We start from the raw sequence: 27,213 nt of genomic DNA, 5'->3' as shown, positions 1-27,213 counted from the left end.
TTCAGAAAAAACAATAAATATATAAAATGAAACACACAGAAAATTATATAAATAAAGAAATCATCAGAGATTGATAATATGTACACATGGAATGCATATTTAAAACAATTATCAAAGCTAGGATAAATTCAGCTTGTTTCTGACTTTTATAGACTTATTTTGATCCGGGGCCATAGACAAAACATCAAGCCCCGAGGCCCATGTCTAACGACTCCTGGTTGTGCATCCAAAATGTGACGAAGCGCAGTAACTTTATTGGTCCACACCTGCCCACTCAGGTCCTCCAGTTTAACACTACTTCTGCAATGCCGCTTCAGATTGGACTTTGTTGTGTTCACTGATCCTGACGCTGGCTCGGATATATGCATTACTAACGCTTTTATTGCTGAAATACCCTTTGCTACTCTATTTTCTCTCCCGAGCTTCAGTTGTTTTATTACTTACTTGAAATTGCCTCACGGGCTCTGCAAAAGCATTCCAAGGGCCCTATATGGCCCGTAGGCCTTAGGTTCTCCACTCCTGCCCTAAGCCTAGAAAAGGTACCCTGGAGTAGAAGCCACGAACAGACTTAAATATGCACCTGCACAATTTAGGCACTGATAGTTTGTACTAGCAGAGAGCAGCAAGAAGATTTAACTTCCAAAACAACCTTTAAATCCAGGCACCAATAGCTGAGAGCAATGTGTAGCTGAAACGTGTTTTAATAAGGTCTGCTCCAGCAACAGATCAGAATTCCTGTTTGGAAGATCTGCTACTCCTGTCATTAAAATCTGACAACGCCACAGCCTGCTGAGGCAGGATGATTTTCCACTGCTGTGTTAAACACCTAATACAAATGAGTACAAGGTTAAAAATGTAAGTATTTTAATGACTATTAATTACATTGTAAGAGCTGGGACACCGGCCTCAGGGAGTGTTAAGAATTGTCTCCAAATGTACCCTACGCCACACTCTAAGTTGTTCACATACAAATGTAATTTTAGATGAGTGAATTCCTTTTTTTCTGGGAAAGTGCTTGTAGTATCAACATTCCCAGACACTCTATTTGCACAATTGTTGTGCAGATGAAGAAAACCTGGTTGTTTTAAAAATAATATTGCTGATTTAGATCCTCATTGAATCTTAGCAGTGAAACAGTGTCATTCTCTCATCAGTCATCCCCATTGCACTGAGCAATTAACCTCTGCTTCCTGTTTTACACCACCACACACATGGCCAGTGGCTAGTGAAATGTGTTCTAGTGAAATGTGTTTCCAGTTGTGTTATTATGACCAGTGATCTGAAACTACTCATCTAAATGGAACTTGAGAGGCCAAACTGTGCAGATTTTAACAAATCAAACACTCGTACTCATTGTCTTCCGCTTATCCGGGGCCGGATAGTGGGGGCAGCAGACAAAGCAGAGACGCCCAGACTTCCCTCTCCTCAGACACCTCCTCCAGCTCCTCTGGGGGAAGCCCGAGGCGTTTCCAGGCCAGCCAAGAGTCTAATCAAACATAAGCAAATAAAAGTAGCTGAAAGGCTATGTTGATTTAAAAATAATTCATTAGGCCTTACTGATTTTCTTTATAGTCAGGCATACTGAATGGCAAGGTATAACAAAGTATACAATTGTATCATGATTTTAAAAAGCCATGCCTTATGTCTTATTTGCAATAATTGACTTTGTAAAGGGCCTTGAAATGAAATGTATTTTGAATTGGCGCTATATAAATAAAACTGAATTGAATTGAATCATGTTGTGCAATTTAAACATATTTTTGTGACCTTTTAGTATGTTCACGACATTTGAGACAGAGAGGGCTTTTCTGTGATCTCCATCATCTACTTACTACTGCTAGCTGTCAGTGAGCTGTGTATAATGACTAAAGCAAATGGATTCCCCCAAACGTTCCTGTCATAAAAATGACAAGGTCATGATATATTAGCAATTTTTTAGGTGGTAGGTTTTTGGAGGTAACACTGCTTAAAAAAACTGTTTGCATATAGAAACAAACAGTCCACCGCAGGATTGCTACTTTCGTTGTCTGATGAGCTAACCCCTCCCTCCTACTTCTCTATGTCTAAAGGGATTGCTCAAACCAGCTCTCCCTCCAACGGGTCCAGACTTCCCTAAACCTGAAAGGTCTTACTAAGCAGGTTTACTGAAAGTTCTGTTTAAGCTGGTGTCGGGAAATGACTCGCCTAGTCTCTGACAGCCTTCATACAAAAGTCTCACCCTTCTTCAACAGGAGATCTGGACGACTGAGTAGCCTATCGCAGTCATCCACACTTTCAACAGTCACTTTTGTTCACAGCTGCTCATTCCCTAATTTTACAACTGGCTCTTGGTATATGGGCTAGGTTAATGTTAGTGGCTCGGCACGAGCCCCAAGGGCGCTGTTTTAACAAACCTGGCCAAGGTAACCTATAAAAACCTCCTAAAATATCTTAGAACCAGGCAACAACTTTTTACCACCAATGAAAAACCAACAATACGGTGACTCAAATAATTGAATGTCCACGATTTAACTAGAATTTTATATGCTTTCTTTAATTAGTAACGCTTTTGCAGGGGTCAGTAACAACTTAAATTCGGCAACACATAATAATTTCAATAATATAAATGAATCAATCAACTCAACCTGTCTTTCCCTGATGCTGAAACTAGTGGGTTTGGAGAGGCTTTGAAGACAGAGGCTCATCCATGCACCTGATGGAGAAGATTCTTCTGGTAACAACGAGTGGTTTCTTGAAGGGAATACGACTTAATCTTCAGTTTTCTTCCTTTAAGTGGCAGGCACTGATGCTCCAGGCTTTGATGGTTAAACAGGATCTTTGTTGTTATATGTCTCCGAAGACAGTAGTTTCCAGAGGCTGAAGAGTTGAAGGAAACCCGGAGACATAAATGAAGTTGATTCAGGACTTCCAGAAGCCTGAAACTTAGAGCAATCAGCTGTTCACTGATCAAGTTCACTTCTGTTGTCTGGATAAAAAGGCTTTAGATGAAATCAGATTCTTAATCTTGAGGCACAGTCCTTTCTGGGCTCACAGGTTGATCCTCTTTTTAAGGCAGTTGATCAGTTGGGCTGTGTCTCTGCTCCTTTTCCATCTGAGCTTCTTTTCTCCGTCTGATCTTGTCTGCTGGTCTTCTGTGAGGAAACAACCCCGTTCCCTCCTTCAGTATTGCTTTTATGGTGCTTGATGCTTTCACCAGTCAGCCCCTTATTAGGCTTCTTAGTTATTGCGCAACCTATTCAGTTCAGCTTATTGGTTATTGCTCAATACTTTAGTCATGATCACTGTGACCTACTGATGCTGTTTCTCTGCCTTGGAGATGCCGATAATAGCCACGCAGCTGGGTGTAGTCGCATCCTCCCTTCTTCCCGTTAGCCTTCAAAAGATTCTCTGTCAGCATGCAGCTGGCTCTCGTCACTCCTAGTCATCCTACAGTTCTTTCCCTAATCTGCTCAGTTTTAAACTTTACACAGTATTACACATTCCATTCTCAGCTTTCAGCATTTACTTTAAAACACAGTTACAAAACCATCACTTCATTCTTTTTATTCATGCTTCACAAATGATCAATGTTATATCTCTTTCACATATAGCTGATTGAGAATGTCAAACCTTAATGTTTTTTTACTTTAATTCTCAGTTCTTACCCACATTTCAATCATATATCTTTTTAATGATCAAAGATCACTGATTGCATTTAATACTTGGAAAATCATCATACATCATTGGATACTTGTTGTTTATACTTCTGCAAAAGATAAGACAGATAATATGTGGCTCCACACAGGCCTCTCCAGTCTCTCAGCTCCAGAATATGAGAACATGCTTGTTTCACTCCCTACTGCTTCAGCTGTGTGTTTTAATAATTATTGCATGGATTACACATAAAGATATTTATTGTAACCTTTATGGAGTTAACTGTGAGCAGTTACTAAATGTTGCATGGATTAACGGGGGAAAATTTCACCTTATTTTGACACTACCAACACACTTAACCTGGTCAATGAACTAGTTACTAATTACTTTACAGAGAACAAATTATAGAAAATATATAACTCTAAGAGATAATTATTAGCAAACTTAATCAGGAAGCTGATCATGTCAGCAGTTTGTGCTAGTTTCAAGCATTCGGCATGCCAAGGTAAGTTAATCTTCATCAGTGCATACAGAACAGAAGGGGGGGGATATTAAGTAATAATATTCCTAAGTGCCTATTGTATTATTTGAGTCACAGTGTCATTGATGTCCATGAAGGCTCAGCATAACAATATGAACTGAGAAAACAAAAACCCTTCCAAGCAGAGGTCTTTTAAACTAACCTAATCTTCTTAAATCAAAAACAATAAAAAATTCTCATTACTCTAACTACCGAAAGATAAATTCATAGGGAGTAGCAATCCTAAAACTAGACAAGCTTGCTTGTAATAACCTGGGCTGTTAAGACATAATAATTGCTGTAACAATAATTCAATTAAATTCAGCTTATTGCAGAATTCACAACACATGTTGTCTCAAGGCACTTTACAAAGTCAGTTAATTCGAATCTTGCAGACTTCAAGTCAAGTACATAAATTCCAATTGATCCTAATTATCAAACAGTGCAGTCAATTCAAACTTGTTAAAAAAACTTTTATCTAAGAAAACCCAGCAGACTGCATCTAGTCAGTGACTTGCAGCATTCACTCCTTCTGGATTAGCATATGGCGACAGTAGACAGTCGCTTGCATTTACTCCAGCAATCCCTCATGCAGCAATCCCTCAAGCATGAATCTCAAGCAGTGTTAATTGAAAGTGCACAGGAGAAGCACTGATGTCTGCTTGACTGACGGGTGTCATGTATTCAACACCTACACAGTCTGCAGCTAGGCATAATGAACACCGAGTGCTGAGCTCTGGTGAAGGCACACAAATCCCCAACCAGAGCAAATTATCCTCTGAAATATCGCGGAAATGAATTCTGAAGTCTGCCTCAAACAATCCATTCCACTTTGTTTTTGCTCCTAAACAGAAATTCAACATCACTGGCTATCTAAACACTCACATGCATTGAATTGTTTCCTTTTGTTTGAAGTCATGAAACCTCTAAACCTTCACCAGTTTCCACATTGAAACTAGAGGGAAACCCTGTTGAGCAAAAGGGTAATTCTATAGTTATTCATCAGAGAGAAATCAAGATTTGACCTTATGTTAGTTGTGTTTGACCATTTCATTGCTGCCACATTGACCATTTTGTGCAAATAAAACTTAAGTATGAATGCATTGATGAATTAGAGCTTAGCTACAGTTAAAAAGATAACTGCTGCATTTATACACAGGTAAAGCTCAATAACTTAGAATATCAAAACTATTTCAGTCATTTCAAATAAAAAACTTAAAATTATATTACAAATTTTGTTTCTCAGAAAGTTAAAATATTACATATGACCAATACAAAATTATATTAAAATAAGAAATGTGAGACTACCGGTACTGAAAAATATGTCAGTGTATTGAAGAGTATTTGCAATAAACATTAATAGGGGCTCTTTTAACATGAGTTACTGCATCAGTGCTGCATGGCCTGTGGCACTGCTGAGGTTTTAGAGAAGCCCATGTTGTATTAGTAATGGCCTTCAGTTTGTCTGCATTATTGCCTCTGGTGTTGCAGCTTTCTCTCTAACATACCCTATAGATTCTCTTTGGGGTTTAGGTCAGGTCAGTTTGCTAACCAGTCCAGCACAATAATGCCATGGGGATTAAAGCAGGTATTGGTACTTTTATCAGTGTGGACAGCTGCCAAGTCCTGCTTGAAAATGAAATTAGTATCTCTATAAAGCTTGTCACCAGAAGGAAGCATGAAGTGCTCTAAAATTTCCAGTGCTGACTTTGAGCTGGACACAGTGGACCTTTGAATCTGTGAATTAAGGGGCACACATGGACACGAAATGGAAGGAGCTGTACTTCCAAGTCCCCTAACAAATCTAAATATAGTCTCAATTAACATATTTTTATTAGCACAATAACCACCTTAATGTCAAATGTGCATTGTTCTGATGTATTATGTTTTACACCGAAGTTTAAAATAATAGGAATAAGTTAAAATGACCAAAGACCAAATACTTCTCAACTTGTCAGGCTTCAGAATCCATCAGCTTTAAGAACAAGCCACCACCCAAATCAAGAAATCTTCGGTCTGTTTTTTAAATCAATCTTATTCAAGTATTAATCATAAGGCTACAATAACAATCAGATGAATCAGTACCACATATTTTTACCAGATTCTATTGCTGTTCTCATGCAAAATACATGACATAAAAAGTGATATAGTTAATAATTTAACTGAAACAATGGAGATTTATCTGAGAACCCAGTCACTAAATCTGTACCCAACGGTGCTTTATGGTAGAAAAAAAGATATGTTTCTTCAGTAGCAGTTTTTAATCCACAAACTACAAAAAAAAAATGACAAAAAAGTACATAATTGCAAAAATACAGACAAATGTGTTCTGAAAAAAACTAAAGCAGCACTAAGTGGAATCTAAGCTGCAACACAAAAACTTGAATTTACAGGAGTTAATGTGAAAATACAGAGTGTTTTTGTTCCGGAAAAGTCTGGAGATATAGTAGACATATAGGTCAGGGTCAATGTCCAGGCTCTTTCAGTGTCTTCAGCTGAACCAGAGCAAAAAAGACACACTCAGAGGAAGGTAGTCAAAAAATAAGATGCATTTTTATGGCACATTTAAAAACAGCTGCAGGTTGCCAAAGTGTTGCACACAAAACTAGAAATGACAACAATAGTTCAAGGTTAAAAACAATAAAACATAACTAGACAAAAAGAAACTAAAGGTCAACCCTCATGAAACTTGCTAATTCTGAGGGGATTGCTCAAACCAGTTTACTATCTGGAGAGGATCACTAAAGAATCTATTTAAGCTGATATCACACGCTTAGCCTCTGACAGCCTACATCCAGAAGGCACACCCTTTTTCCAACTAATGGATCAGCTGGACTGAATAGCACCTGCAGTCAGCTCAATTATAACGGTCACATCTGGTAACGCCTTCTCACTTCCCTAATTTTACAACTTGCACTTGGTATCTGGGCTAGGGTATTTTAAGTGACACGAATTTTAATCCCAAGGATGTTGTTTTAACAAGTTTAGGTTTAAGACAATCCTTAAAAACTGCTTATAATTATTTTTGAACCATGTACCATGAGTTTTTTACTACCATTGAAGAACTAAATAGTTAGGTGACTCAAATAAATGAGTGTCCACAAATCCACAAAAATTTTGTATGCTTCTTTAATCAGTAATGCGTTTCAAGAGGTCAGGAACAACAAAACATTTGGTAACACAGAATAATCAAATAAGAGCAAATAATCAGTCAACTTAATCTGGCTTTCACTGAAGCTGAGATTAGGGAGTTTGAAGTGGAGGGTTTGAGGGATGGAGGATCTTGCATGTACCCGCTCGGATGAATCCTTCAGCTGACAAGAAGATGATTTCTTGGATGGAAGGCAAACTGAAGTCCTCAATTTCCTTCCTCTGAGTATACGAGAACTGATGTCCTAAGTCTCAAACACTAATGTCCTTGGTCTCAATGGTCAGAAGCACTAAGAGCCTGAAGAGTTGAGAAAAAAACCCAAAGTTTTATCCAGGATGTCTGTAAGCCCTGGAAACCGAACAACCAGGCTTGTTAAATCCACTGACAAAGTTCACTCAGTTGTCGGGATATAAAACAGATGCTGATATTAGATACCCAATTTGAAGCTGCAGTTCTTTAAATCTTATTTTAATAATAATAATTCTTCACCGAATCAAAAATCTGAGTTGTCATTCTATACAAATAATACTATTGGAAACACCTCTTTACAAAACAAGTGTAAAAACCTAAACAGATTATTTTGATGTTAGCATTGTTACAGAATAATGACCCATTTTGGCAGAAGACACAGTACATTGACTCTCCATTTCTTTGGTGGCAGAAGACAAACAGTGAGATAAATAGAAGTATGGCTCAGAAGGTATTGTTGATCTTTCACTGTAAACTTAAGCCATTAACTATAAGCATGAACACCTCACCAGAAACAAGAAGCAAAACTCATTCCCGATACCATCAGAACGTGCAGCCCAGAGCAGCTCCACAGACACCAAATGAGATGCTGCTCTCATAAAATGTTTGTTTAAGTTGCTTCACCCAAATGAGCTTTTAATTACAGTAGTGCTTTCTGAAGTGAGGCAGAAAATGTGGCCCCATCTGCATAAAATCACCCTTGTTACTGCCAGAACCACAGTCAGCGTTTTCATCTCCCGCAGTTCCTTCTCTATTAAAGTCTACATCCCTGTAAGATCAATGATTAAAGGAGTAATTAACTTCTTCCACTGGTGGGAAGTTATAATAAATATTCCATAAGATTAGATGTGGGTGGTAATGAGTCAAATTTACTCAGATAAATGCTCCAAAGTAGCTGTCCAAAGTATATTTAAAGGAATGGTTTTATTCCCCAAACCATTTAAAATCTTCACTAAGGAACAATAAAAAATGGACTTTCTTATGATTACATTTGGGTACAAAAGTTTTACAGCTGTAACTCATGCATTCTGTTTATTGCTTTGTGGGTTTACGCATATTCCTAAAATCCTAAACATACTGTTGGTCTCTTGTCATCATTTCCCTGCTATAATCAAATTAATGGTTCTCTGTTTTCATTTCTGTTATCCTAAGTTAATGCTTGACCTGGCACATTTGCTTAAGTTTTCTAGTCATTTATGTACAATGTCTTGGAAACATATTCATACCCCTTTAAGTCTTTCAGATCATGTCACAGACCATTTCAAAAGAGTGCAACGATATTCACAAAAAGAATGTGTTGTCCATTAGTATTCTTCCCCCTTCACTTTCACACTTCTGAATAAGGTCCACAGCAGTCAATAGCCTTCAGAAGTGAAATAATTATTAAACAATTGTCCACCTCTGTTTAATTTATTTTAGTATAAATGCATCTTATCCTATCTCATTAAAGTCATCATGAAGACCAGGACACACAGCAGAGAAGTCAGGGATAAAACTGTAGAGATGTTTTAAGCAGGCTTAGGCCATCCATCATCTAAAAATGGAAGTATGAAACAACTGCAAAACTGCAAAGTAGACGCTGTCCACTTAAACTGACAGATAAAGCAATGAGACTATTACACACAAAGCCTGCCAAGAATCCCATTGTAAGTCTGGAAGGACTATCACGGACAACGCGCTGACTAAAAATCATGCACCCACCAAATCTGGCTTTTTGGAGGAGTGGCAAAAAGAAGTCTCTTTCTTCTTGTTTGCTGTGTTGGTTTGATTGCTGTAAAGCCAAATAAAGTTTTTTACACTGATTCCTGTGAAGGGAATAAGTAATTTCCATTATGCCATTGATTTGATAGAATAATAATGATTTAAAATTTTTTTAATTTAACTGCACACAACAAACACATGTTATTGCATCTTCTGTACACTTTAATCAGGAACAATAAATAAAACTATATGATTTTGTTTTACTTTAGAAAATTACAGCTTTTTCAATGTCTGGAATTAATTAGATTTTATTATCTTCTACAGCCTAAAAAAGTTAAGAAGTTACTGAGGATTTGGTTGAATCTTTTTTTAATGAATAAAGTAGAATAAAGCAGGCATAGTCGCTTAGTTGCTTTGATATATCAACAACCTTGTGTCCCAGCTACACCTGAATGCAGCATGTGCAGCTCTCGTTTTTTCAATGGAGATTCCTCCACCTTTCATTTTATACTATCTATGGAGTTTAGCCATTTAGACATCAGCTGATTTTTCTTCAGTACCACTGATGCTTACATTCGGCTTGAAGTTGTTTCAGGTAAGAAATGTAGTTAAGTGCAAGGTGAGCTCCATACCTTTTTTCTGTTGAAAAATGCATAAGCTGACTACGTTTTTGGTTCGGTTCCTTTCTCGACTCGACCCCCCCGGAGTTTAGTAAATAAAGATTATTTTTACTTTTATCACTCATTTCTAGTCAGTCTGAAATATAAATTTGCAAAGACTAAGCAAAAGAGAAATGGTGTATCATAGTTTTTTGTAGTTCCCATAATATAGTAAAAGTACAAAATCACAGCATTTTTTAGTCAGGTTTTGGTTTTGGTGTGCCACCCCAAGATTTTTAATGGTTCTATGCACCCTCCGTCAAAGATTTCTGGGGGCACTTCTCCCAAATAGCAGAGTTTAGTGATAGCTGGGAGTAGTCTCTGTAATGTTTTGGTGTCTCTGTTTAAAGTTGTGCTACAGAACGTTGCATTGCTCGCTTAGTTCCACACATAAGCCTTCTGCATGTGTTCAGTGTATTAAACAATGCCTTTTGGATGTACAGTTAAGCCCCCATTTTTTATACCCCAGGCAGTTTGGATTTACATCCAAAATGCCTTTTCTGGTGGAAAACTAATATTGTACATCATTAAACACCTTCCTCATGAAGATGCATGGTGGTGGCAGCATCATGTTGTGGGGATGCTTTTCTCCTGCAGGGATGGAAAAGTTTAGAGACAGTTGATAGGAAGATGCGTTGAGCTAAATACAGAGCAATCCTTGGAGACAACCTGCAACAGGCTGTGAAACACTTAAAACTGGGACAGATGTTCGCTGTACAGCAGGACGGCAACCCTAAACAGAACCAAAGCTACAGTGGTCCAACTCCAATCCTCAAGAGCTGGCGTCCTACATGGTATTAGTTGTCTTTTTGCTCCAACACAACTGACTCAAATGGCTGAATAACTTCCCCAGCATGGCATCAGGTTCTGCAAGTGTCTGCTAGTAAATCATTCATTTGACCAGGGAAACATCTAAAACTTGTGAGACAGGGGTTCAGATCAAAGTCTGTTCATGTGTTAGAATGCCCCGGTAAGAGTTCTGACCTAAATTCAAGGGACAATCTGTAGCAAGACTTGGAAATTGATGTTGACAAATCCAGTGTGACTGAATTTGAGTTATTTTGCAAAGAAGAATGGGAAAAAGGTTTATATGTACAAAGATAGAGTCATACCCCAGAAGACTTGCAGCTGTAATTGCAATTGAAGATGTTTCTACAAAATGTTAATCTTAATAAAAATGCACACCACACTTTCAATATTTTTTCTTTCAACATTAAGACTCAGTGGAACAAAACATTATTGACTTCTAATTCACCAAATTATTTTTGAAACATTATTTCATTAGATATTCTTTTAAAGTTTCTTTCTGCTTTGCATTGTGAATTGGTTGGGTTTGGTAGGCTTTAAAATCTAATTTGGCCTCAATCCCAGTTCCTCAAAACAAACCTTGGTTCTTAAATATGTATAGTCACACTGAACAATGATTTTATTGCATCATTTCCTGGTTATTGGCATGAGTTTTATTCTTATTTGTTTTCCCATCATTATTTTTTAGTTTCTTAGTGTTCCTTATTCATCTTTTAATTTTTAATAAGTAGTTTAGTTGAATGTTACTAGCCTAGTTAGAGTTTGTTGACTGACATATTATAACTGGAAGTTGTATTTTGTTAATAAATTCTTGTATTTTGGAGAAAACGTTGTTTGTGTTTATTCTGTATATGTATGTAGCAGTGGCGGATGCTGGTATTTCAAGGAGGGGAAGCTCAATTTCAAGATCGCTGATTCGCTGATTTCGCTGTCAATCGAAAAGGGATTCAGCCTCAGACAGGTCATCCAATCATCATGCAGAAGCTGAGCGTCCGGGCCAGCCGAGGCCAGCCCACTGCCCCATAGACCCCCAGAGACGCTGGGCGTCCAATGGACAAAGCCCGGCATTTTTGCTTTGCTATTGAACTCTGTATAAAGCACTGTGAAGCTGCGGGAATAAGTGAGAGGAAAGCCGCGTCATTACCTGTGATAAGAAGCTGATTCTGAACAAAAGTTGAGCACGTTGTAGCGCATATTTAGTCAATGACATGTACACACAACAATATATATTTGATCACTTATTTTTTCACATTTTCGGAGAAGCTGAGCTTCCCTTGCAGTCTTAGAGCAATTGCCACTGGTATGTAGCGCTCTGTGTTTGATAATGCCAGGGCGCAAATTCACTCCTTCATCTGTTGTTCTATAATATCACACCTCGTCAATAGCTGGCAGAGACTAAGAGCTGTTTGTTTCATGATAATCAGGTTTTGCCCTGACTTTTTACTGACCATTACTCTTTTTGTTGATGATAGCCTTTGGCACTGGTTAGCATTAGTCCCGCTCTATCCTAAACCTTGTCTGTCACCAAGCAGGACATTTTGTTAGTCCTCGTACTGCTTAAGGTTAAGAAGGGAGTTACCATAGCAGACACAAGTAAACTACTAACTGACTTTAGTTCATTCATTTGCAAGTAGTTACATTAGTAATATCTCTCTTTGTATTTCTCTCTGATTTTATTTTTTGCAGGTGTCCTCCCGGTCACATGATCCGTGTGAATGGCACCAAAAAGTCCTGTGTGTACACCCTTTGTGCTACGCGTCCTTGTCACCGGGGGACCTGCGTGGCACAGTCACCCTCTATGTTCACCTGCCACTGTCCAGAGGGCTACAGAGGGCGCCACTGTGAGACAACATTAGCAATATATAGAGAGGATATGGGCCTGAGCTTTAGCTCGCTCTTTGCCATCTGTATCTGCTTCATGGCGTTGCTGGGTAAGTGTTGCTTCAGTTGCATGTAATAGTTTTTGAACTTCAGCCCAGATTTTAGAGCTGGGATGTTACAGTTATGGGAAAATACACAGTATTTGTCCCCCTATATGATTTTTTCAGTTTTTTCTTTTTTTTTTTGTTACACTAAAATGTTTCAGATCATCAGCAAATGTTAATATTAGACAAAGATAACTTCAGTAAATGCAAAATGCAGTTTTAAAGTGATGAGTTTATTATTAGGAAAAAAAGCTATTCGAGCCAATCTGGCCTTGTGTCATAGTTCTGACTGCCAACTTGACCCACATACAGAGAACACTCAGAAACCAAGAACGTTTTAGTTATTTTATTTGAAGACTGGAACGAGGGTCCGGTGACAAGGAAGCCAGGCTAAACTGTGATGGGGAGGAACAAGGGTAAGTAATAGATAATGGAAACAAAACACAGTTTGCAGATATGCTTACTGATGGGGCGTCGGTATCCGCCAGGGAGAGAATGCGTCAGGACTGAGTGCTGATCCAGAATGTGGTGCCGACAGGAGCCAGGGAGGTAATCCTTTGAGGAGGGTGGACGAGGTTCGCAACTGAAACGGTACTTTTATCCGGTCTGGCTGCCAGCCAAGGTAAGATGTCCGGTGAGGTTCACGGTCCGTGGGACTATCCAAAGATTCTTCAAAACCAAGGTAACGATGCATAGAGCAAGACCTGTGTGGAAGGAGTAGAGTTACTAAGGAGCTTAGCTTTGACAAACACTTGAAAACACAAGATTCGAGGAGAGCTGGGTGTAATACCACAGGGGGTAAAACAGTCAGCCGCTGAAGTGCTGGCAGTCCTCCTTCATATAGCACCGTGGCTGATGACCCGATAGGCTGCACCTGTCAGCCTCCAGATTCCAGGACTCCTGCGACACCTAGTGAGGAAACTGATTACTGACATGATTATCAGTTCAGACCCTGACACTACCTCCCCCTCAATGGCCGCCACCTGGCAGCCCATGCTGAGCAAGCTGGGAGGAAAGGAAGTCCCGGATGAGGGTAGGATCCAATATAAAAGAACCGGGCACCCAAGAGCACTCCTCCACACCGTACCCCTCCCAGTCGACGAGGTAGTCCCACTCATGGCCCCGTTGACGAGAGGCCAAGGATTCGACGGACCCAATACGCGGGTTGGCCTTGGACATCTCAGGCGGGTGGACGGGGCTCGGCCGGTGGGCAGAGCATACCGGCATGGTACAGGCATGGACAGGCTTAATAAGAGAAGCATGAAAAACAGGGTGAATACAGAGACTGGATGGAAGGCAGAGACGAACAGTGGAAGGACTGATAACAGACTGGATGACGTAAGGACCTATAAACCTGGGAGAAAGTTTCTTAGACATGGACCTGAGTGGGACATCACGTGTGGAGAGCCAAATCTTCTGACCCGGGCGGTAAGTGGTGGAGGACCACATACGTTTGCATCTGCGGATGTGGTGCTGGACTGAAGGCACAGTAGCTTCTTCATTGTCGGCTGGAAGCAAGGGCGACTGGTACCCCAAGGAAGCCTCAAAAGGGGTACAGCCCATAGCAGCCGAGATGTGAGAGTTGTGGGAATCCTCCACCCAGGGTAGGAAGATGCTCCACTCGGTGGGGTCTGATGACGTGACGCACCTTAAGGCCGACTTCAGTTCCTGGTTCCAACGCTCCACCTGACCATTAGACAGAGGATGATAACCGGAGGTCAGCGATACTTTAGCCCCAAGGGCAGCACAGAACTCCTTCCAAACCCGGGCGGTGAACTGGGGGCCTCGGTCAGACAAGATTTCTTGAGGGATGCCATGTAGGTGAAACACGTGCTTAATCAGCAGTTTTACCGTCTGAAGAGCAGAAGGCAGTTTCTTTAGTGCGATGAGGTGACAGGCCTTCGAGAAGTGATCAAGACTGTAATGTCATGCCACCGGAACATGGTAGACCTGCCACAAAGTCTATGGTGATGTGGGACCAGGGTTGTGAAGGTGTACTGAGTGGCTGTAAGAGACCAGCTGGAGGTCGGTTTGAGCTCTTATTCCTGGCGCAGGGCACACAAGCAGCAATGTAGTCCCTCACGTCTCGGTGCAAGGTGGGCCACCAGTACCTCCTGGAGATCGAGGCTATATTTCGGCTGGCCCCGGGATGGGTAGCAAATCTGGCTGAGAGCTGCCATCCAATCAGACGAGGTCGTATGGCAACAGGAACGTAGAGGTGGCCCGCTGGTCCATTATCTGGCCCCGGGTCATTAGGTAGGGCTCGCTGCACGATCTCCTCTATCTCCAGGTTAATGCACCGACAGTACAGGAGGGAGGTAAAATAGGAGCCGTTTCTTTCTCTGAATCATCATGGCCAAACTGACGTGAGAGGGCGTCAGGCTTGGTGTTCTTAGTTCCGGGCCTAAAAGAAATGGATAAATTAAAACGAGAGACAAACAACAATCAACGTGACAGACGTGGATTAAGGCGTTTGGCAGACTGAATGTAAGATAGGTTTTTGTGGTCTGTCCATACCAGTATGGAATGTTCAGCCCCCTCCAACCAGTGACGCCATTCCTCCAGCGCCAGCTTGATGGCCAGTAACTCCCTGTCGCCCACGTCGTAGTTCTGCTCAGCTGGAGACAGGCGACGGGAGAAAAAGCCACAGAGGTGGAGTCTCCTGTCTAGGTCCAAGCGCTGGGAGATTACAGCCCCTGCTCCTGTGTCCGAAGCATCCACCTCCAAGATGAACTCATCCGGGTGGATGAGCACGGGGGCCTGGGAGAATTGACTCTTTAGTCTGGAGAAGGCTGTGTCGGCTTCAGTGGTCCAGACATACGGCACCTTAGACGAAGTTAGAGCAGTTAGAGGTCTGGCCACCTGGCTGTAGTTTCGCATGAATTGTCTGTAGAAGTTCGAGAATCCAAGAAACCGCTGTAGTTGTTTTCTGGAATTGGGTTGAGGCCAGTCCAAAAGAGCCTTTATCTTCTCCGGATCAGCGCAAACCTGTCCACCCTTGAGAATAAGGCCCAAGAAGCTGATGGATGACCTGTGGAATTCACACTTCTCAGCCTTCACGAAAAGTTGGTTCTCCAGGCGGCGTTGAAGAACCAGGCGGATATGTTTGCGATGATCCTGGAGTAAATTAAAATGTCATCTAAATAAACAAAGGTGTTTAAATAGTCTCTCAAAACGTCATTCACCAGGGCCTGGAAAACCGCTGGAGCATTGCATAAGCCGAAAGGCATGACCAAGTATTCGAAGTGTCCCACAGGCGTCTTGAAGGCGGTCTTCCATTCATCTCCCTGGCGGATACGTACTAAATGATAGTCGTTTCTGAGATCTAATTTGGTGAAAATTGTGGCGTCCTGCGCCGGTTCAAAGGCTGAAGAAAGTAAGGGTAATGGATATTTGTTTTTAACTGTAATGGCATTTAGTTTTCTATAGTCTATACATGGCCAGAGACTGCCGTCATTTTTACCCACAAAAAAGAATCCTGCTCCTAGGGGAGAAGACGAGGGGCGGATGATGCCAGCAGCTAAGGAGTCAGATAAGTATTTCTCCATAACTAGACGTTCGGGCTGAGAGATCTTAAATAAGCGGCTAGTGGGTAATGGAGCCCTGGGAAGAAGCTCGATAGCACAGTCGTAGGGGCGGTGGCTGGGCAATGATAATGCACGGGCCTTACTAAAAACCTGTAGAAGGTCATGGTATTCGGGGGGAACCCTGGCTAAATCTGCTGATTCGATCGCTTCAGCCTCCCCAGGATGAGTTCTAGGGGTAACAGCTGACCTTAAACAAGTTGACAGACAACAGTCGGACAAGGCGTCTACCCTGAGTTCAACCCAGTTTAAGTGGGGGTTGTGGTCCCGTAACCAGGGGAAACCCGGAACCAAATCGCTCTGCAAAACCAGTAAAACATGTAGGGAGATGAGCTCTCTATGGTTCCCTGATAACACTAATTCTAAAGGTCTGGTGCAGTGGGTGATGCTGTGCAATGCCTGTCCGTCCAGAGCCAAGACCATGCGTGGAGTGGGCAGCTGCTCTAACTCTAAGTTAAGCTGGGTCACTAAGGTCTAATCTATCAGGTTCAGCTCACATCCTGAGTCTAACAGAGCCGTTAAAGCCACAGAGTTTTGATTTAATATCATCATGGCAGGTAAAGTAAATCTAGGGGCCTTAAGATTTAAGTCACGGCCGGCCGGTTGCCCCCCTTTAACCGGCGGCCTCTCTCTTTTGGCCGAGCAGGAGAAACTGACACTAGGTGAGCAGAAGAGCCACAGTAAAAACACTGGTGAGCCTCAAGGCGGCGTTGCCGCTCGTCAGGAGACTGGCGCGCTCTACCCAACTGCATGGGTTCAGGGTCAGGAAAATTAATGGCTGTGGAAGGAGCGGAGGAGCGTGGAGGGGATGATTATATGGACCTCTGAGCGCCTCGTTCTACACGAGTGCGTCTCCTTTCCCTCATCCTGGTGTCCAAACGGACCACCAGGGCAATATACTTGTTAAGCTCCTCCGGTTCATCAACTAGGGCCAACTCATCTTTTAGAGCCTCATCTAGAGCGTGGAAAAAGGCTGTCTTTAGTGCAGTAGTATTCCAGCCTGAAGCGGCTGCTGCAGTACGAAAATCTATGGTGAAGTCAGGCAGGGGCCGGTTACGTTGTTTCATGGTCCATAATTGGCGAGCAACAGCGGTCTGATCCACTGCCACCTCAAAAACCTGCTTAAACTCTGACACAAATTGATCAAACGTGCAGTCAAAACGTGTGGGGTTGGTGAAACGCGACTCCGCCCAACGGAGTGCTCTACCAGTGAAAAGCCCTAAAATAAACGAAATCCTAGCATCGTCATGAGGGAAAGCATGAGGGGATCGGTTAAATACCAAAGCACACTGTAAAAGAAAGCCACCACAATTTCCTAGCTCACCAGAAACTTTTTCTGGGTTAGGGGAAGTGACATCATGCACCTGTGGAAGAGGTCAGGCGGCCGATGTCTCGGCAGTGCCTCCGGTGGCGGTGGAGGATGTAGGGTTCAGAACACGCTGTAACATAGCAGCCATCTGATCTATTTGCTGACTAGCCCGCTGCTGTTGCTCGAGAAGCGACAGGAGGGTCGAACCGTGGGAATCTATCTGCCGACTGTGATCAGAAACTGCCCTACGAAGTGCCTCTGCTGGGCTGACTGTTCTGTCATAGTTCTGACTGCCGACTTGACCCACATGCAGAGAACACTCAGAAACCAAGAACGTTTTAGTTATTTTATTTAAAGACTGGAACGAGGGTCCGGTGACAAGGAAGCCAGGCTGAACTGTGATAGGGAGGAACAAGGGTAAGTAATAGATAATGGAAACAAAACGCAGTTCGCAGATATGCTTACTGATGGGGCGTCGGTATCCACCAAGGAGAGAACGCGTCGGGACTGAGTGCTGATCCAGAATGTAGTGCTGACAGGAGCCAGGGAGGTAATCCTTCGAGGAGGGTGGACAAGGTTCGCAACTGCAATGGTACTCTGATCCAGTTGGGCTGCCAGCCAAGGTAAGATGTCTGGTGAGGTTCACGGTCCGTGGGACTTTCCAAAAATTATTCGAAACCAAGGTAACGATGCATAGAGCAAGACCTGTGTGAAAGGAGTAGAGTTACTAAGGAGCTTAGCTTTGACAAACACTTGAAAACACAAGATTCGAGGAGAGCTGGGTGTAATAGAGCAAAACAGTCAGCCGCTGAAGTGCTGGCAGTCCTCCTTCATATAGCACCGTGGCTGATGACCAGATAGGCTGCACCTGTCAGTCGCCAGATTCCAGGAGTCTTGCGACACCTAGTGAGGAAACTGATTACTGACATGATCAGCAGTTCAGACCCTGACACCTTGTTCTCATAAGGAATTGCCTCCAAGACCCAGCAATTGACTGTTCGTCCTTTGGTGGCAGCAACTGCCATTAGGTGTTTGTGGTATCTGCCAATGAGTCCATTATGTCACTGATTGGAGTATTTATGAGTGGCCTGTTTAAGATTAACCTACAGCATCTTAATGGTATTTAAATCAGGACTATCACTAAGTCACTCCAAAGCCTTCACTTTATTTCTTTTTGGAGCCATTTGGAGGTGGACTGGCTACCCTGCTTTGGATCATTGTCGTGCTGCATAACCCCAGTGTGCTTGGACTTAAGGTCACAAACTTGTACTCATACTCGTCTTCCGCTTAATCCGGGACCGGGTTGTGGGGGCAGCAGGCTCAGCAGAGACACCCAGACGTGCCTCTACCCAGACACCTCCAGCTCCTCCGGGGGGAGCCCGGCTCAGCTCAGCTCTCTCTTCACCACAGCAGACCGGCACAGTGCCCACATTACTGAGGCAGCCACACCAGTCCGTCTGTCAATCTCCCGCTTCATTCTTCCCTCACTTGTGAACAAGACCCCAAGATACTTGAACTCCTCTACTTAAGGCAGGAACTCCCCTCCAACCTGAAGAGGACAAGCAACCTTTTTCCGGTAGAGAACCATGGGCTCGGACTTGGAGGAGCTGATCTTCATCCCAGGCGCTTCACACTCAACTGCGAACCGCCCCAGCACAAACTGCTAGCCAGATATTTTTCTTCTGGATTTTCAGCAAAAGAGCAGGGCTCATGGTTCCATTAACTACAGCAAGTGTTCCCAGTCCTGAAGCAACGAAGCAGCCCCAGACCATCCAACTACCACTACCATGTTTGAATGACTGTATGGTGTTCTTCTTCTAAAGGCTGTGCTACGTTTACACCAGATGTAACGTGATACACACCTTTTAAAATTCCCACTTTGGTTCTTTCTTCCCAAAATTCTTGGGGATCGTCAAGATGTTTTTTTGGCAAAGATTAAACTGGTCTTCGTGTTTTTTAAACAGCATTGGTTTGGAAATGGAACTTGCCAGTCTTTGTGTTTTTTCCATCATGAACTCTCACCTTAACTGAGGGAAGTGAGGCTTGATGTCGCTAACTTTGGTTTTGATCCTTTCTTGAATTTATTTAGATCTGGGAATGATTTGTTGCTCTATTAGATCTTTTTGCATGCTTCATGTTGTCAGACAGCTTCCAGTGAAGTGCTTTATTTAATCTGAGTGGGATTTATAAAACTGAACCTAAAATCTTTTTAATTACAGTTAATTCAACAAGGAGATAGTTACATTTTCACACCAGCCCAGTTTGTTTTGAGTGGCTTCTCTTCTCTCGGTAATTAAAAATCATTATTTAAAAGCTACATTTCATATTTACTCAAGTTATCTTTGTTATTAAAATTTGTTTGATGATCTGAAACATTTAGGTGTGACAACAAACAAAAAGAGAAGAAATCTTTAGGGAGGGAAATACATTTTCCCAGTGCTATCATATTACAGCAGGATGAGCAGCCATATTAGGTCTTCTTTGGGCTACAGTGTGGTTCATTACAAGGCCCTATTTTAAAATTACATTCCACCCTGCCCTTACATTTCATGTAATCTATATTACATGAGAGTTTTAACAAATTTAACCTTAGAATGCATATTTTAAAGGTTTTTAAATATATCTACACATGATCAAAGCTGCTACATTAGTGTCTGCTCTATTTGAGAATTTGCTGTCCTTCACTAATGAATTTGGTAAAATGAGACCTTTCGCAGCAAGAGGAATTGCTTCATATATCACTGCTCTCTAATTGAAACTTCTGATAAGACTGAGGTACAAATGTCATGTTCAGCTGGTTATTTCACCCTTCCATACACAGAAGGCTAGAAACGTATATTTCAAAATTCTCCTTAGTGTCCTGTTTCCCGGAGTTGTTTACTTTACTCTTACAGCTGAGGAGGTGTTAGCATCTGATCTAAGGATGTTTTTTAGGTAAAAGTTTCAAAATGTAGCCCAGGGCTTAACATTTTAACAAGTAACATAAAACAGCCGGGGAAGCCAGGCTTGTACCTTTTGCATACAGAACATGTGAACTTTTGAAAAACAAAGAAGTAACAAGTTATCTTTAAAATGCAGGGATTTAAATAAAATTCTCGGAAACATCGTGCTCCATGTTGACAAGAAATGAAAACAATCTCCACTCAACATGTTCTTCAGCTATGATACTATAGTTTATATTATTGTCTGTAACTGCTGTGTGGAAAGGGGCTAACTAAATGTCTTTCCTTGCTACAAAGGTAACATCATTAATGTGGAAAACTGCTGTTTAAATTTGCAGCAGAACAAAGCAACAGCATGGCCAAACATTTCTAAAAAAATGTTTAACAAGATTGTATTTTTCAACCCATGAACAGCAGTTGAAGCTTCTTTTAAGCCCACGCCTAAATGCAGTATTATTCACATTAGAAATAGGCTGAGCTTGTTCCTGTTGGGAAAGTAAATGCTTGGTTAAGTGGACCCTTGAGTGACATGGGATTCTCAGTAGAGTTGCACCTAAAAATGTTCAACCCCCACAGAAAATTTGGTTTATTGGCAAAATAATCAAACTAGCAGCTGTCCAAAATAAGCTAATCAAACAAGGACAATTGAAGTCGCTCAATGTAGCTAATATAACAACTGGTTTCACATTTTATATTAGCTGGTATATTTAGGTTTACATTCCACATTTAATAAACACTGCAGTCTCAAAATTTTTACGATGAAGTTCAGTACTTTGTAAACCAGCCTTTTTTGTCATGACCTGCTGCAAACATAATTCATAGCCAGACACCAGCTTCTCACACCATTCCTGAGGAATCTTGGGCCAATCTTAATGGCTAATGGTCTCCAGTTCATTAATATTCTGGGGTTTGCAATCTGCAACTTCACTTTTTTTAAATTCCCACTAAAGATTTTCTATCTTTTGCTTCACATCCCAAACGATTCCAGTGCCAGAAGAAGCAAAGCAACCCCAGAGCATCGCTGAGCCTCCACTATGTGTTACTGTAGGCACCGTGTTCTTTTCAGTGTATACTTCCTCCTTCAGGCATAACCCTGGTCCATAGGCCCCACATGTCCCAGTTTTAATTCATTGCGCCACAGAACAGAATCCTAAAACCTATTTGGTTTATTTATACAGTTATGAGCATATCGGAGCAGACTTTTCATGCACTTTTGGTTCAGTCTTTCTGCAGGTCTTTTGCAGCTGGTCGTGTTTTTTTGAACACCTACCTCCTCAGTAAGGTGGAGGTCAAGGCACAGCTTTCTCTTTCTGCCACCAAGTGGTGCAGCTGCTGTTCCTTTAAATTTGAACTTGTGAACATCCATTAAAATTTTATTGTCAACATTTCCAGGTATTTGAGGTGTTCTGTCTCAAACTTACTCATGCAGCTTATAAACCCATTGATTGGTTGCATCAGGTGTGCCTGAAACCAGACCCAATTTGCAAAAGTGTTTGATGGTTTGCAGTGTTGGTGTCAGTGTTTAATTTGGGTACAATCCTTGTAATACCGTATTTTCCGCACTAGAAGGCGCACATAAAAACCTTTAATTTCTTTCAAAAAATGACAGTGCGCCTTGTAATCCGGAGCGCCTTATATATGGATCAATTGGTTAATTGGTTGATCCATACTGGTTGTACACGGCGCTCTGTCAAAATGTTTCAGTACGACTGGTAAACTACAAAGCCGCACCGCTTGCAGCATTACGGCTACCGTAGTCAGGGGTGTCGCCGAAGTAATAGCGGTAAACACCTGTACTGTGCTTACTCCTAGTCCAACACCACTTGTGTGTGTATAACGTTTCAATGTGCTGTTGCAGGAATTGCCTGAACTATATGTGATTAGATGCTCAGTATGTTTCGTGTGTGTGTATGGAAGATGTTGAAATTACTCCTCCGGACAGAGGTGGCGCTGTGTGCTGCCGTAGCTGAGAATCAAGAGTTAAGGAGGGACGTCGGTATTATTGTGTGTGTGGGGTGGGTAGAGACGGCGACCGGAGCAGCGGTGTATGAGTCTGTAAGCCCTGTGTTTTTACATGCTGCAAAGTCATTAAAAAGAACCCCGAATCTCGTCAACAACTCAGTGTTTTGATGCTGTTTCTTCATGCTCAACTCAGCAACGTATGAGTGAGGGAGTTAACCCCGAGGAAACTAGTAACTTCGGCCCTGTAGAAAGCGTCTCCCCTGTGTCATCAGACTACGGTCAGGGGACAGAAACAGGAAAGGTTAACAGTACTAACGTTTGATTTAGTGCATCAAACTGTTTCTTTTACGTGTTTACTGAATCAGGGAAAAGTTCCCTTTCACGTTTTAACTAACGTTTGATTTCAACTTCAACTTCATAGACTCCAATGCATTCCTAACGTGCGGTTGGCTCTATTCAATAGAATTCTATGTAGAGGAGACCTTACCATGAGAGTGAATGGAGTTATCAGAACGCTGGTTTGTAGTGTATTAATAAAGTTTGACTGACTGACTTATCTGTTTTGTTGACATTCTCTTTAGCACAGCTCCATCTAGTGGATGCATAACGCAACCTCGGTCAAACGTTTGACTGCAGTAGCTTCTATTCTATGCGCCTTATAATCTGGTGCGCCCTATATATGAAAAAAGTTCTAAAATAGGCCATTCATTGAAGGTGCGCCTTATAATCCGGTGCGCTTTATAGTGCGGAAAATACGGTATTAATTTTATTGGCCTATTTAAACTGTCCTTTTGTAATGTGTAAACACAAAAGCAATCTTAATTTGACCAACATTTTTCCTCTGAGAGAACTGCAGGGCTTTTGAATTTCTGCACTAGGACAAATAAAATGGATCTATAGAAGCAGTCTTTGCACACCAAGCTAAACAGGATCTTGACAAGCTGATTTATTGAGACCAAGTGACTTTGTGATGCAAACAGTTTTGCAGCAATGCCCTACAGGATTCACAGATGAATAGATGTGTCAATAGATGATTGGTATTGTAAAGTAGTAATCCTCCAGTAAAAAGACAAATCCCGCAGCAAATAATGTTAACTCTGAATTATTACACCTTTACCATGTAGTTCCACACGCAGAGGTTGCCATTGAATATTTTCACAATATCAGCAGAAAGACAAATCCAAAGACTAATTTAAGATGTGATGCAGTGGAGTGGAATTCCACATGTTTAATGTCAGCAAAAACACTTTGAATGTTGACTAATGAATGTCTTCTTGCCAACTTTTCCGAAACACTGACCTTTTCACACATTGGCCAATGCAGGCTTTTTATATCCCTAAATGTTTGAAACAGTAGGCTAAACATGTTTCAAAGTGGAATCCATGTGTATGCCACCCCTACGATAAGCACACCTGCAGGTGCCCATTTTCTTTCGGGGGAATTAAGATGCAGGATCCATTTAGCCATCCAAGAAGTACCCCAACATCTTGGTAAAATGACCAAGATGACAACAACCTATATAGCCTAAAGTAAAGAGAAACCCCCTTCACCTCCTTGGATTCTGGCATGAAATGAAGCGTCTAGACTTACTGACTGCGTCTACAAACATTTCTGAAAGAATAGACTACTCTCGGGAGCTCAATTTATTTAAACACAGCACTGTTACAATGACATCTGTAGAACAGATCCACTCTTGAAATAGTCTTACAACAAATATTTTATATTCATCTAGGGGTATGATAAAGTGAAAGTAAGTGGGAACAACAGCAAATCAATCACATGAAACATTGCAGATCAAGGACAGTGCATGGTGAGGCGCACAATGTGCAGATGTTTCCAACTGTCTGCTGAGTCTGTAGCTGTAGACCTCCAAATTTAGTGCGACCTTCATATTAGCTCAGCAAACCTGCACTGACTGGAACAGGATAGAATGGGTTTCGTGGCTGCATCCAAAGTGTTGGATGCATTGGTGTAAAGCATTGCATCACTGCACTCTAGAGCATTGGAACAGTGGTCCCTAGAGTGACAAATCACACTTTTCTTTCTGACAAACCAATGGATGAGTTTGGGTTTGGCAATTGCCAGGAGAACAATAAGTTCCAGACTGCACTGTACCAATTGGGTAAAGTTTGGTTAAAGGTGTTATGTTTTATGGGCTTGGGCTCCTCAGCTCCGGTGACAGGAACTTTTAATGTTTCAGCCTACAAAGACATTATTATTTCATGCTGCCAACTGTGTGGGAACAGTTTGACAGCAGTGCATAAAAGAGCATCCATGTGGCAGGCTCAGAGTCCTGACCTCAACTTGATGAAGCGCCATAGAATTATAGTAGAGACCATGAGCCAGGTCTTCTCATCCAGCATCAGTGCACGACCTTCCAAATGCTCTGCGGGAAGATTGGTCAAATATTTCCAAAAACGCACTCCAAAACATTTTGGACAACCTTCCAAGAAGGGTTGAAACTAGAAAGGGTGGCTTAACTCAGTACTAAATGTTGTCTACTAAGAATGGGATGTTATTAACATTATATGTGTGTAAAGGCAAGAGTCTCATTACTTTAGGCAATATAATGTTTATACACAACACATTAACTGTGGACTGGGTGTTTCTAATTATTAATTAAATGTGTCAGATCATTGCCTCTACTCTTAGAAGCATGATAATTTACAGTTCTAGGTATCATTTTAAGCCCTTGGAATATTGCTATCAAACTTACACTAACAGGAGCCTGTTAACATACAACACTTAAAAATAGCTGTGCTAATTACTGCATGATGCATTGCAACAGGAAGCCCAACCTGGAAGAAAAGGGCAGCTAATCAATTGCCTTTTCTTTGTATGAAGTAGAAATAGTGGAAGGGTTGTAATTATACACAGCCATCACTTGAGGGTGTTTTTCTACCTCATTACTAGCAAAAAATGATATCTTGTAATGCAAGTAAAACCTTAAGTATTGATTTTGTCCTTTTTAAGATATAAGATTCATCACATTAATTGCTTTATCTACCTGTTTAAACTGTTGCATTCAGTCATTGAGATATTGGTTAATATTCTGTTAATATTGTTCAGGCTTTAGTAATCCATAAAACTCTGGAAGACGTAGAGATGTGTGCTTAGTATTTGCCTTTCACACTAAATAAAACTGTGGTAAGAAGGTTTTTCTTCATGAAGTCAACATTCACACATTACATTACCTTTACAAGTATGCATTTTCTGTTTGCAATGTGGCCACCAGTGGCTTGCACAGACATTTTGGGGGGCAGGTGCTAAAGTGGAAAAAAAGGGCACCTTGCCTTGTACGGCACATGGAGCTGTCGGTTGCCTTTGTAGTGTGAGATTTACTACAGGCACAGCATGAGCATAATTTATATGTATTACTAAGCACCCGCATAATGAACTGTCCAGTGGGATGTAGGGAAATGACCACCCAGGAAAAAAAACTCAAAACAAGAATGCATTTTACAAAATTCTTTAAATTAATAAGGCAACAAAATGATCATAAATTGATTTAAAGTTAAATTATTGAATCACAACCAGTCTTTAACCTGAAACTTGAAACTTACGTTATCCTTTTTTTTTTCTTTCTTTTTACACACTGAGCACAACGTGTTTGTCTTGACTATATCATTCTGTACTTTTATAACAAAATGTCTTCTGCACCAAATAACCTTATGTTGTAGCAAAGCAGGTTACATTGCCAAATTTACCGGGTAGGTCACACTAAATGAGTTATCTTCAGTAATGTGTGTAACCAGTGACCGTTCTACAGTGTAAATCAACTATACCCAGAAAATGAGTTATAAAATCTTTATAGTCAAAATGAAACCAACATCAGAGAATATGATCATAAGAAGAATCATCTATATTTCTGCATGTAGCCAGTGTGATTTATGACAGAAATTATTCTTAGAGAATAAAAATTTATGAGATTACAAGTCCTGAGAACTGATAAGATGTCTGCTATTTAGAAATTAAAATACTCTGATCACATCATAATTACACACACAGAAGTAGAAAAAACAACTTAGCCTACATTTACTTAACTTTATTAAAGCTATTTTAGTAGTGTATGAATTGTAATGTTAACCAGCTCATTTGGCCGTATTTGCAATAAAAACAAAACGGGAGTCAAACAGAAGTCATCATGGACCATTATAGCAAATGTAATACGTACATCTATGAGACGGATTTCAATTTATTTATTTCTTCTAATTTAATCTAAGAGTTAAATCGTAGACATTCTCCTGGCGCATGGTCTCGCTATGTCTCCATAGAAGACATAGTGGGTAGAGGTATGCCATTCATTGGCCTGTTCTGTTTAGATAAAATGGTGGCAAGTGAACTTTTCCATCTGAAGTCGTCGATCAAAATTTAAAAACGTGGGGCACTGGTATTATAGGCCTTTAAATTCAGAAGTTTTACCTTGGGCTGCACACTATACACTGTAAAAAAAAAAAAAAAGAGTTTTCAGGAGGGCACTTTTTTCTCCAAAGGATAAAAGGGCAGGTGCTCTACCACCACCTTGTGTCTATCTGTGCACGTCCCTGTTGGCCACTGTGGATGAATGCAATTATTTAGTAAGTGTACACTTATTGAACGATTGGTGATACGTTTGTGAGGGTTTGCATGCAGCAGACCTATAAGGTCAGCACTGTTAAAATGATAGTGAAAACCATGATGAGCTGTATGACACCTTCAGATTGTTCCATCTTATGAGACTGGTAAGGAATTTAAAGAGGTTTCAAAAGAATTTGAAATCTGCCATTCCACC

At 41.1% G+C, this 27,213-nt stretch overlaps 1 protein-coding gene across 1 annotated transcript in view; it reads left to right on the top strand.

Moving 5' to 3' along the window:
- LOC124867304 (neural-cadherin-like) overlaps positions 1 to 27,213 on the top strand; it is a 260,114-nt gene that overhangs the window by 193,493 nt on the left and 39,408 nt on the right. The window contains exon 23 of the mRNA XM_047363684.1: positions 12,407 to 12,651. Within this exon, the coding sequence (XP_047219640.1) occupies positions 12,407 to 12,651 (245 nt within the window). The remainder of the gene's footprint in view (positions 1 to 12,406; positions 12,652 to 27,213) is intronic.

Source organism: Girardinichthys multiradiatus, chromosome 4 (genome assembly GCF_021462225.1).
Source record: "Girardinichthys multiradiatus isolate DD_20200921_A chromosome 4, DD_fGirMul_XY1, whole genome shotgun sequence".
NCBI classification, from domain to species: domain Eukaryota; kingdom Metazoa; phylum Chordata; class Actinopteri; order Cyprinodontiformes; family Goodeidae; genus Girardinichthys; species Girardinichthys multiradiatus.
The sequence above is the reverse complement of the archived record's forward strand: the minus strand, read 5'-3'. Positions and strand labels throughout refer to the sequence as shown.